This window comes from Mytilus edulis, chromosome 12, assembly GCF_963676685.1.
Source record: "Mytilus edulis chromosome 12, xbMytEdul2.2, whole genome shotgun sequence".
Lineage (NCBI taxonomy): Eukaryota > Metazoa > Mollusca > Bivalvia > Mytilida > Mytilidae > Mytilus > Mytilus edulis.
This window is the reverse complement of record NC_092355.1, coordinates 6,909,899-6,923,432: the sequence shown is the minus strand read 5'-3', so window position 1 is coordinate 6,923,432 and position 13,534 is coordinate 6,909,899. Positions and strand designations below refer to the sequence as shown.

General features: G+C 32.1%; 1 protein-coding gene across 1 annotated transcript in view; it reads right to left on the bottom strand.

Annotated features, from left to right (window-relative positions):
- Positions 1-13,534, bottom strand: part of LOC139499599 (kinesin-like protein KIF13A) — a 162,224-nt gene that overhangs the window by 136,918 nt on the left and 11,772 nt on the right. Inside the window, exon 2 of the mRNA XM_071288351.1 lies at positions 10,001-10,061. Coding sequence (XP_071144452.1) covers positions 10,001-10,061 — 61 coding nt within the window. The remainder of the gene's footprint in view (positions 1-10,000; positions 10,062-13,534) is intronic.

The following is a 13,534-nucleotide window of genomic DNA, read 5'->3' as shown; positions in this document are numbered from 1 at the left end:
TGATTAAGTGCAGTTTTGGGATGATTTATAAGTGCACTTTTTTTGGAATGCTCAAAAATCAAAAGCACATTTTTGGGATGGTCACAGATGATTCAAACTTAATCTTTATTTGTTTTCAAATGATAATTTTTAATCTTTACATCATTTACTCAAATATTATATAACCTTCACTGAAAAAAACAGGACTGTTTGAATAATATGTACAGCTTCTAAAGAAAACAGAGAGCATTGACCTTAATTTATTAAAGAAAAGGAAATGCAATCTTCTGAACAAGAGTTGTCCATTATGTAATCTGACTTCCTCGCTTGCACAGATTTATTGGTTCCAAATGATGGAAATTAAATTATCTATCATTTCCACAATGAAATATTGTGAATATTTAACAGACTTTAATTCAATCTTCCCATTACAAAGATTGAGTATTTTGTACAATAGCTTCAGCAGGCTGCATTTTCAGTGTAAATAAGAACAAATCAATAATAAGATGAGGGAATGATGTCATTTTTGACAACAATTCCATCATACTACAGTTAACAGGCTATTATTTGAACTTGGAATTTTTTTCAATTATGGAATTTGCATAATTTCTTGTGTTTAAAATTTTTAATAAATTCCATGTTTATTTGGTATTATATTTTATAATCTTTTGAGCGGTTAATAACACTTTCCATACAATGTATTTTGGTTAGATAGTGTTGTGCGCGGCACAGTACATTCTATTGAAAATATACTATTTTCTTTGTAATAGAAAGTGTTGTGCGCACCACAGAACATTTCAGTACAGAATCAACATGGAATTTATTAAAAAATTCAATAACAAGAAATCAAGCAAATTCCATAATTAAAAATAATTCCAAGTTCAAATACATATTTGTAATAGCCTGTTAGTTACAGTTTCAGTTTCAAACATCAGACAATAGCTAGTCATAGGTGCTTGGCCCAAAAAAACTCTATGATATGAGACCCTGTGGACTGGTTCTTTATGTAACTCTGAGCTTTCCAAATGACTGTTAATAGAGTATGGAGAAACTCTTCTGACTTCTTAAAAACAACCAGCAACATATTTATTATAACCAAAAAGACATCTAAACATGCTAAAGGCTAAAGGGCAATATACAATAGGCTTTGTTACCTACCACTAATAGCAAAAGGCAAGCCAGACAGGGCTTGGAAAATTTAAGGGGCCTGAAGAATATTTGACTATAAGCTGTTGAAATTTTTACAAAATTTAAAAAAAAATAGTGTCAGGAGTTCTGTTGCTGCTTAAGTTTATTTACGAGCAGAGGAGGATCCAGAGGGGGGAGTTCTGGGGATTGGGACCTCCTGGTTTGTTTTTTTGACGAGCAATGCATTTGATTGGGGACATATGGTTGGAACACACACACCCTCCCTTTATCCTGGGTTGGAAACCCACCTTTTGAAAAAAGCTGGATCCGCCCCTGTGAAGACTCAGATACAATATGTCTAGTTCTAAAGGGCTCCAGAGTCTACGTAATAAATTTAAGAAAATTATCAAAGTTCTTCCAGCAACACCCAGAATATTGCCAACATTTACATATCTATCACAATTACAACCACTTCTGACCAGATTATGGTTATTTCAAGATTCCTGGAGTAAGCATAATAAGGAAAACTACACCTTCTATGTTGGCAATCAGAAGTTCAAGCTCCCTAAGGAAAACTATCATGATACAATAAAATGGTGGGGATTCTTGATAGAAAATAAGGTGTAAATTAATGTCAACAGTGAGACATAATAAACATTTATTACAGTCAATTATCTCCCAATAGTTAATTGATCCATCAGGCTAAACATCTTTGCCACTATAATCCTGAAAATTAATTTCTTTTTGGTCATAATTTATCATTGGCTTTCATAACCAGGTTCAGTGGAAGGTCTATGTACTTTATATTAATATTGTGGTATTAAACTGGATCATATCCTAAGATATAATCAGGTGGATATCCAGTTTATATCAAACTTTTCATTATAGAAGGTAAAACATAAATGGGGAATGTGTCCATATGGGACACACTGTCATAGATGACAAATGATGCCCCCGCTTGCATATCATAAAAAGTTATAAAGGGACATAACTAAAGAACAGTAAATGTGATGCTACCCAAGTTTGTACTTGATCTTAGTTTCGTGTTAATAAAAATGGTGTATAAGTTTCATAACATAATGATTTGGTCAGGGCAAACTTAAGTTATAGAATGAAAATGAAAAATTTTGCAATTTTTTCCGTTGTGTAAAAGGACATAACTCTAGAACAGTAAAAATGTGACACCATCAAAATTCAAACTTGATCTGTGTTTTGTGGTAATAATTATTGTGTAAAAGTTTCATAACATTTTGTTGAATCAAATTAAAGTTTAAGTGAACAGAAACAAAAAAAATAGCATTTTTTCCATTTGTAAAGGGGCATAACTCCAGAAAGATTAAAGTGACGCCACCAACATTCAAAATAGATCTGTGTTTTGTGGTAATAAGCATATTGCATATTAGTGTCAAATCATTTGATTGAGGCAAACAAAAGTTAGAAAATGGAAACTTAATTTGGTGCATACCCACAGACGGATGGACAAGGGTAAACTCAAGTTAGAGGTGGGGCCATAAAAATAATGAGTTTGCATTTTCTTGATACTCCAAATATAAAATAGGAAGATAAGGTATTAACCAGAGTCAAAATGACTTAAAACCCTTTTTGGATCTTTTAGACATATCAATAAATTCAGTTGATGAACATTATCCTGTTATAGATAAGAGATTGATCTGCTAAAAGCATTAATTTACATCTTTCCATATACAACTTTCAAGAGCAATCACAATGCTGCAGTGTGAATAAAATTAAGTGTTATCAAGAGATATCATAACAGGGCATCACCTCTACAACTGGCTGACATTTATAGATTGGAAAAAAAATCATTTCACCTTAAGGGGAGACAATTTTGGTGAAGTAGAAATTGGATTGTAATCAAAAATTGCTTACCAATTATACAATCTACTTATATAGACTTAAATAGACTTGAAAGATCAATGTCCTTATCTAATAATATCAAGCTTAAGTATGCACACTCAACATCTCAGAGAACCTCTCAAATTGAAAACAATTATCAAACGCTCAACATCTTTATAAGGCTATGCATAACTGCATGTGATTTAAACCAGTCCACCCTCCCATACACTATAAAAATTAACTCTCTGAATATGAATGTAATGTTTTCCACTGGACATTAAACAAGCACCAATCATTCAATCAAAACAGAGATGAGACCTTAGTGAGCAAGCTTAATTTTGTAATACCCCTCCACGAAGGAACACTGTTTTTTTACACTGACTGTATTTTTCAGTGTGATGGTTGTAACAATGCCAACTGCAACTGGTTGTAAAATTGTGTAGTACAAACAAAAATGTTGACTTATTTGATTGACTGAGTAGTGTTTAATGCTACTTTCAGCACTATAAATGTGTTACTTAGTCAGTTTTAAGTGATGGAGGAGGCAGAGTGCATGGAGAGAATAATCGTCTTTTTGTTAGAAAACTGACAATCCTAGTCAATTAAAATTGGAATAAAGTTCATTCATCCTATGTGCAGGATTTGTACTCATAACCTCAGTTTTGACAGGCTAGCTAGTGATACAGTACTTGGGGGGGGGCTATGGATTTCTTTCCAGGACAAACTTTTTTTTTCGACTTAGGCGAAAAAACAATCTATTTTTTTAATTGGCGACAAGTCGTAAACATTTTTTTTTCAATTTTACGTGTAGCATTACATATAGTGGCAGCTGAGGGTGAAAAAAAACAAATGATTTTTTTCTCCAAAAACTGGAAACAAACTTTTTTTTCTCAAAAAAATCCATAGCCCCCACAGAAAATCAAATGGTTGCTGCTTTATAAGAACACTCAGCTGTACTGAAGCCCTGAGGTTTGCACATAAAGTTTAGCTAAAGATAAACATTTCTTTAGAACTATTAGTAATGCCAAATGATAGGATTTTTTTAATATCTATGGGTTTGGTGTATAAAGATACATTACTATGGAGTTTGTTGAAACTATAATATCAAAAGGCAAGTTGTTTTCTTAAGGTTTGTATTAATAATGTCAATTGACAATGAACAAGTTCTCACAATGTTACTTACAGCATGACTGTAGACTCAAAAGCCATTGTCTAACATTAATAGTTAATTATGTTAGGTCTATGCAATTGGCGATAACGATTCTTCTGCACACTTCTATCTATCAAAGATGTCTGATTGTTTTAGACATAAAACCGTTTTTTCTGCAGAAAACTGATAAATAATCTTAGTTTTGTCAGAAACGTGTAGAATCAACCGATTTCACTGACGTAAATAAGGATTAAAAAAAACGTTGATTTATCTCAAAATGGCAATTACCTTTTTTCTTCATATTACAAAAATGTTAAAAGTTCTATGATAAATTGCTAATGGTTTAGTATAGGTTTATGATATATGACCAGCCTTAAAAAGGCAGTGATTTATAAAACGAAACTTTACCCTCGTTAAGCGTTTAATTGGGCAAGAAAATTTACTCTATCAGATGCATCGTCCAAGTGAAAATAATCGGTGCAGTGTTTTAACTGATGTCTGTGTTACGCTACAAAGTGTTTCCTTCCAAGGGAAACGGGCAAAAAAAGTTTGAACCTAAGTCCTTATAAAGAGGTTTAATCAAGAACTTAATCATTCGTATTGACGTTTCTGAGAATTTCAAAGTAAATTACGTTACTTTCATGTTAACAATTTCAATATGACACACAACAAAACATGCTTTTAAACGCAGTGAATTCTCATAAATCACGATTTATTGTTTATAACAGCAGAGATCAATATAAACATGCATGTTCTCAAATAATTCAGATTTATCCATTTAGACTCTTTTTTTTCTTTTAGCATTTCAACATTGTAAGCATTATGGGTTTTTGTAGTCCTTCAAATCAAGAATGTTTCTGTTATTGGCATTATATAAGTCTAAATTCTTTCAAACATGCTTTTTGGAGCATTTACATTTTATATTTCCTCCTGATCTTGAACATTTACAATAAAATTCCATTAACCATTCAAAATTACAGAGCAAACAAGAGGGTTTTTTTTTTTAAAACAGAGGGAACATGTTAATGTGGATAATACAGTCAGCTGAAGGTTTTCTGAAAAATCTAACCAAATCGTTGATATTTTTTCCTCTTATTACATTGACATAGTAAAAGTATCTATATTTGGCTCCTAGAAAATTACAAAAAAGTAAATCTTTATCAAGCCAAGCCTTTTAAAAATCATGTTATTTCAATTGATAATGAACAGTTATAGGTATAAATATGGACACTTTTTTTTCAGTGCAGAGTGGTCACTTAACTGAAGTCAATTTGACGTACCTCATAAACATGTCAAAATTAACATATCATAGCTATTTTCCACATAGTTTTTGGTTAAAATAGATACATATATAAGGATGTTTGCTCCTCTACTTTTAGAATTTTTGCCAGATTTTCGGAATCCTCTGGTTTTATCCATGTATTGCCATTCAAAATTTTGCCCATTAACCCCTACTATTCTATTCATAATTTTGTTACATAAAGTTTAAAAAGCCATATTACAAAATCTTATAAATTCTTGTTATTTTTTCATAGTTTTTGAACCCAAAAAGGTGTCAATGTTAAATGTATGAAAAATCTAGAGAGAATTTTTTCCCGCCAAATTTTAATGACATTTTTCCAGAGAGAATGCACTAAATGCAAGGAGTTTGAAAAGCAAAAAGTAAGACAATAGTTTAAATAAATAAATGCAGATGTCAAAGCTGATTAGCCAGGGGCGGATGCAGGAATTTTCGAAAGGGGGGGTGCTAACCCAGGGCAAAGGGGGGTGCAGGGGGTGCAAAACATATGTCCCGATACAAATGCATTGATCAATAAAGGGGGGTGCGCACCCCCGGAACCCCCCCCTGGATCCGCCACTGTTAGCTGATATGTGTTTTATATCACCATCTGAATAACATATTCAGTCTGCACCAAAATCTTTTTCAACTACCTGAGTGACTGCAGACCAATAATCCTACATTTTTCTTATTTGTCCAAACCTATTTTACTAGTCTGTATAGTGGCTAACAGTGCAGACTGCATATTTACAACAATTTTTGATAATCAAATTTAACGACCAAATATTGGTCTTATCAAACCTTCTTCTGTGCATGATACCAAAAATATCCTGGAATAAGGATAGAAATGAAAATATCAATCATCTTTTAATGCGATCTTTTTTTCTCAATTTGAACAGCCAAAGTCACAGAAGATGGATTATACAGACCGATTAAAGGATTAACTGGATTATACCAGGCTAGACTATAGATTATATGTAATGACCATCATTTAATACAGAAAGAAGTCATGCTTTACCAACATTTAATGTTATATCATTTGAATGGTTTTTAAATATAACGTGGGAGTCTGACGCAAAAGTCAAGATGATATTAGAAAGTTTAAAATCATTTAAACAATTTACACTTGTAGGTAAAAAAATTCTAGATTCTAAATTGAGATGAGAAATCCTGAAGCGAGACTAAAAATAAACAGAAAGTATTTCATCGGATCCATTTGCAAATCATTATTCATTGTTACTGCAGTTTTAGTATTATTGGTGGGATTGTAATTCATGTGGGTTTCATCAGTAAAGATGGAAATAACATTGAAATCTAAATGTCCATGTATAGGCTTGTATGACAATGGAGAGCATATAAAAATAAAAAAGATGGGGTATGTCCCTGTGAAATGTGGCCATGGTTGACCATATACATATTTTGGTTAACCATGGTTATAGGACAGATTGCAAATTACCCAAATCACCACCAGAGACCAAATGACATAGAATGTTAGCCAATATAGGTCATGATACTGCAGCCTTCAACAATGAGCAAAACCCATACAGCATAATGGAGGTGACTGTCAGTAAATCACACTTGGTGGTGAATTTGTAACAGGAAATGGACATTGGTGGTGAATTTGTAACAGGAAATGTACATTGGTGGTGAATTTGTAACAGGAAATGGACATTGGTGGTGAATTTGTAACAGGAAATGGACATTGGTGGTGAATTTGTAACAGGAAATGGACATTGGTGGTGAATTTGTAACAGGAAATGGACATTGGTGGTGAATTTGTAACAGGAAATGGACATTGGTCGGTGAATTTGTAACAGGTATTGGGGTGACTGTCAGAAAATCACTCTGAAAAACAAATCTGTATCTTGAAATCACTCAGATTGCAAGTTTGATACCATGTTTCTTGTGTAAAAGTGGATAAATTTTCCACTTTAAGCTACATGTACTTGTATCTTATAAATCAATTCACTTTCTACTTTAACATTTCAAGTCTTTTCAGGAAAAGTTCAAAGCAGTGTAAGGCTGCATGTTAAACTAATATAATCTGAACCGAAACAAGAATTCCAGAAATGCCATTGATCAGTTCCTTATTTTAGACAGTAGTTGCCGAATGTTTGCGCTACATGTACAAGTACTTTTGATAATCAATTAACTACATTTCAAGCTGATATGGAGGAAAGTTCAACACAGTGTAGGGACTGAAAGACTGTTTATTAATCTAATATAATTGAAACCGAAACAAGAATTCGAGAAATACCATTGAACAGTTCATTATTTTGTTTCTTGATTTGAATCGATACTCACATTGACAATCTATTGACAAAGTAACCAGTATGATGTAATCTGGTTAAAATTCAATAAAGTTAGGTTTTCTATGGTTTATAATCTGTTTTGTCTTTCTAAACTCATTAATTGAGGAGAGAATATCTGTTTTGTCTTTCTAAACTCATTGATTGAGAGAATATCTGACGGAGATTTAATGTCTTGTGGAATGATATCTGTATTTCAATGACTTGTTAAAGCAGTCTCTGATCTAATGTCTTCTGAATAATACATGTAGTCAACTTACAAAATATCAAACAAGTTCTTTGAACCTCATTCCCTTAATTATTTTCACTTGGTTTGTACATTTAAAATAGATTGACGAGATTTAACACATTAGTTTGTAACTAATATTGATGTGATATCCTTTGCAAGATCACTTGCTGTAAATATGGCATTTGATAATCTAATAGAAGACAGGAAGACTCTAGACAGGCCAGTTATAATTTTGATATCTGTCAGATTTTCTAAAATCTAAAAGAATTTGAGATATCAATACAATAAATGCATTGGTTTTTTTTTTCACTTGGTTTGTTCATTCAAAATAGATTGATGCATGTTAAAACATTTGTTAAATTACTATAAAATTTGCAAAATCTGGGTAAAGATGGCAATTGATAATCCAATAATAGCATGATAAGAACGGATGATGATCTAGACAGTAGAGCATTTGGGTTTCTGTCAAATTTGCTTTAGCTATTAAGAATTTCAAGATATTAAAACAATGAATAAATGCATTTTAATTTTTACCCTTCTTTTCTATTTTTAGCAATGGCCGTCATGAAGTTGGATTTGTAGAAACAAAATAGACAAACGTTATACTATACACCCTATACTTCAATGGATCATTATTGTCTTCATTCATTTAATAAAACATTTGATAAACGACAGACTGCAATCACTGCATATTGTAAATTTCTATATGATCTCATATCTACAACGACAGACTGCAATCACTGCATATTGTAAATTTCTATATGATCTCATATCTACAGAAATAAGCTGTCAAATTTGTTGAAGATACCAAGCTTAACGTTTGGTACATCAAATGCATGATTTGTCTACATAAGACTCATCATTGCTAGATTCTAAACATTTACAAGCCAAATCAAATAGCAAGTTGAAGATCTAGAGCATTATACAATGTTATATAATTAAATCAAACCTTTCCTGTTAACCTTTCTGTAAATGATGCTCAAAGTCAGTCAAATGTAATAAATAGATCACAGTGACCTATTAATGATCTCTTACTTTGAAGTTATTTTTTTTTTTAAATGGATAACATATTCATGATAAACATTATATATATAGAACATTTCATAAAAAAAAATCAGTTTGTTCAATTATTTCGCTCTGTTGAAAACTTAAATGACCCAGCCTATACAAAAGCATGACATAAAATGTCATTACCATCCCATTTTCTTATTTGTGCTTCAAAATTTTACTAGTTTTCATATAAAATCATTTACGCTTGAAAAAATTGATAAAACCATCAACATGCTTCTCTTATCAATATCACTCACTACTTCCATAAAAAGAATTATTGCAATATTCTTAATCTTAGAAGTAGACAAAAGAGATCTTACATGTGCCTATTAGAATTAGATGTATCGGTACTACAAACAATTCTCATGCTGTTACCGAATTATTGTGAAGATGATTAAAGTTTCAATTCACAAATGATCTCATAACATTGTGTCTATAATTAGACAAATAAAAAGACATATACATATATATATATGTTCAATCACTGATGAGACAGTCGCCCACCATAATCAAAAGTACCGAAATTAAATATCCTCTAATAGCTACTCAACATGGATGAAAGGCAAATTTATATATATAAAAAAGAAGATGTGGTATGATTACCAATGAGACAACTATTCACAAAAGACCAAAATGACACAGACATATGGTCTGCAAGATGTAGATGGATGGGGAAGGGGGAGAGGGATATTGCTTTAACATAAATTTAAAGAATGTTGTGGTTGCATTTATTTTCATCATTTCATGGATACAAATTTTCAAGGTTTGAGACAGGAGGCAATCTTTTGGATATTTTCTTTTGGTGATTTTATAACCATCTTTTATTTGTTGTTTTCCTTTAACTAGGAAATCCACAAAAAATGGTATAATGATTCCCAGTACATTTGTTTTAAAAAAAAAAAAACATTTTCTGAGCAACAACTTTACTCATTATAATACAACATTTTCACTGGTGTAGAATGTAGCTACCCAAGCTTGTGCTTAATGCCACTACAGAATGCCAGGGTTTGATATAATCTTACCTGTAGAGAACAGTCTGTGTTGGTTCCATATCTATTACACATTTTGTAGACAGTTGTATCTCTGTAAAATAGGAGAAAACACATTAATAAAAACATTATTTTTAAAATAACAAACAATAAACAAGAATGCATGCGTTGAATTGTCTAACCTTTTTTACTGATTATGATTGAATTCTTTATTTTTAAAAATCTTTCTAAGATCAATGGCTTACCGTAGGTTTTGTTCCTATTGTTTAATGTTAGTTGTTTTTGAGCCAATTACAGATCTTTTGCTTCTGAATTTTACAGTTTGTTCTCATGTAGTGCTGTTACACCACCATTCCAGGTTAAGGGAGGGTTGAGCGCTCAAAAACATAGTTTGACTTTCCACATTCTTTATGTAGATATAAGAAGATGTGGTATGAGTGCCAATGAGACAACTCTCTATCCAAGTCACAATTTGTAATGCCTGTCTCAAGTCAGGAGCCTGTAGTTCCGTCATTGTCAATGGTTCATGTTTGTCAAATTTGCTTTTTGTAAAAAGTTTTGTTATAAATCAGGCCTTATAAGTTTTCTCGTTTTTCCTTTTTTATTGTCTGGGCCTTTTAAAGACATTAGATATGGATTTTTCTCATTGTTGAAAGCTGAGATGCCTATAGTTGCTTTACATCCACCTCATTTAAACTCTGGTAGAGAGTTATCTCATTGGCAATCTTACCACATTTCCTTCCTTTTATTTTGTTCATCTTTCACCTTACAAGAGGTCATTGAACCGTGAACATGAGGACGATAGACATAAGCTTGATACACCTGAGGTACCTGCCAACTTTTCAAAATGCCCATGGGGGTTTTGCTTGTAAGATGGCTGCCAATAATAGTCCTAATAAACCTTCAAGCTTAAGGGGGCCTTCAAATACGTTTAAATGTAGTTTTTTGGCTTCTTCATACTTCTATTAGCCTAATGTCATTGTAAAATTAATTGTTTTGTTTAAAATTGTTGACAAAATTGCTCTTTCAAAATTTCAATTTGGGAGCCTCCATGGGGGAAATCCCCCGCAAATAGTGACAGTTGGTCGGGCCCTCTGAGAATAAGGAGTTTTAATATCAGATAGGGAGCCATCAAGGTCTTTTATCCTGTGAAATATGAATCTTTATACAAAGAAGTTATCACTGTATTTATTTTCTACTTTCTCCTAACATCAATATAATTTGAGCCTTTGTAAAACAAATATATGTATAACTAATTAAATTCTTCAATCCAGAAACTGCTAAAATTCTAACAATCGCTAAGTTAAAATCTTTTCAAATATTTGATCTACAAATAATGCAGCATCATAACACATTTGAAAATGTGTATAACAAAAAATATCAATGACTGGGAATTCATATATATATTTGTGTCGCTTTAAGTACTCAAGTTTATAGAGCCTGCAGCTTAATATTTCAATCTTTGATCTCTGTAAACAAAAAAAGAGTCATGGTATACAAAAATTCATTGTACATGTCTCTGCGATTACTAAAGGTTCTGGAGCCTGAAGCAAACTATTTCAATCTTTGATCTCTGTAGCAGTAAACATAATTCCCTTTAAGACAACAACCAGATCTCATCGTAGCACAATTTTAATACAATTAGTAAGAATCTTTGTAAATTAGTCTTTCTTTGAAGTACGGAATTATTTCAGAAGATATCAAAATCTTATTTCCCAGTATCCTGATTTATATCGACTCAATGATCAAAATTTCTTTCATCTTCATCATTTTAAATTAGTACTTCTAAATTATCAATACTACATGTATATGTATAAGATTTCTAAACTTTTTTTTGCTATTCTTTTATGTGTGTTTATAGGAATTTAAAATCATCCCTCTATCTAGATCTGTAATGCATGTTTCTCTAATTTGTACATGATTTATCCTTTTCCTGACCTGTTGATTATTTTTATTTAATCAACGTGTGGTTTGTTTGATCTCTGAGTTCATCATTGATAAAAATTCAATTCCAGGCTTCGAATTTTCTTGCTTTTCTCTGAATTTCCGAATGTGGCATCACGAAAAAAAAAAGCGACCATGCCTGATGACGTCACATAGAAAGAACACATATTTTGCAGATTATTAAAGGCAAAATGTTGTCCAACAGGATAATGGTCCTGGTTATTATTGTTAAAAGCAGCAAATTCAGAAAAAATGTAAGCATTGTAACCTTAGGTGAGAAACAAGAATGTGTCCAAAGTACATGGATGCCCCACTCGCATTATCATTTTCCATGTTTAATGGACCGTGAAATTGGGTAAAAAATCTAATTTGGCCTTAATTCAACCAAAAGGGAACATGTGTACTAAGTTTCAAGTTGATTAGACTTCAGCTTCATCAAAAACTACCTTGACCAAAAACTTTAACCTGAAGTGGGACGAACGAACGGACGGACACACAGACCAGAAAACATAATGCCCCTCTACTATCGTAGGTGGGGCATAAAAATGTAAGCACAGTAGCCAATGGAGGAATATATAATACTGTTTCCCTGTTAGTTGTTACTTTAAATAGTTAAGCTATAATACTGGTCCATTGTTAACTGACTGAAACTGATATATCATTATCTGATTTTGTATTATGTTGATTTTCATCTGTTCTTTGACAAATAATTTAAAGTGTTCACATCATTAAGTTTTAAGTTGATGTGACCAAAACTTCATTGCAAACTACCTTGACCTCAATATTCGACTTGAGAATTTGCTGATTTAGTTCTAATTATTACAATTACTTTTTCTGTGATCAGTTGAATTGAGGCTAAAACCATAATATAAGTTATATGGTTCGCTACTGACCCCCTACGGATCCATAGAGGGTTAGTAAAATCCATAGGGGGTGAGGCCGGAAGCCGAATCCCCTATGTATTTTATTCACCCTCTATGGATCCGTAGGGGGTTAGTAGTTAACTGTATAACGAATTTATCACTCGCTGGACTTTTTCTGCTGCGTTTTGTTGAAAATAAACGATGAAACAGAAAAACATTAATAGATGACGTCACCATTAAAGCGTCATGAACCCCCTATGAAATTAACTAACCCCCTACGGTCTCATAGGGAGTCACCACGTGACGGCGTTAAGACAATCACAACGTGATATTTTACCCGCAATGCGATAATTTTGGGTATTATTTTTAAAGTTCACACCAAATTGACAGTAGCTCTGGTCAAAGTGTGAAAAAAATAATAATTTACCAGTATAGTTCCACAAATTAATGGTAAATAATGTTGTTTTTTTTATAATCCCAGACAGACAAAGTAAATGAACAGACAAGAAATCAAAATGTTCCCCTTCAGAGGCTGGACATCCATTTTTTTCATAAAAATCACCTTTTAAATATGAAATTTGACTTCAATATAATTTTTTTCTAAAGATTTATAGAAAATCCGCTAAAATGACCTTTAAGACAAATTGGTCTGGTCTTTTACTTTTATTTTCTTGTTTAAACAAAAATACTTAACCAGTAGCTTAATTAACATAGATAGCTAGCTAGGTGAATGGACTTAAAAGGTTAAGTAAGGTCAAAT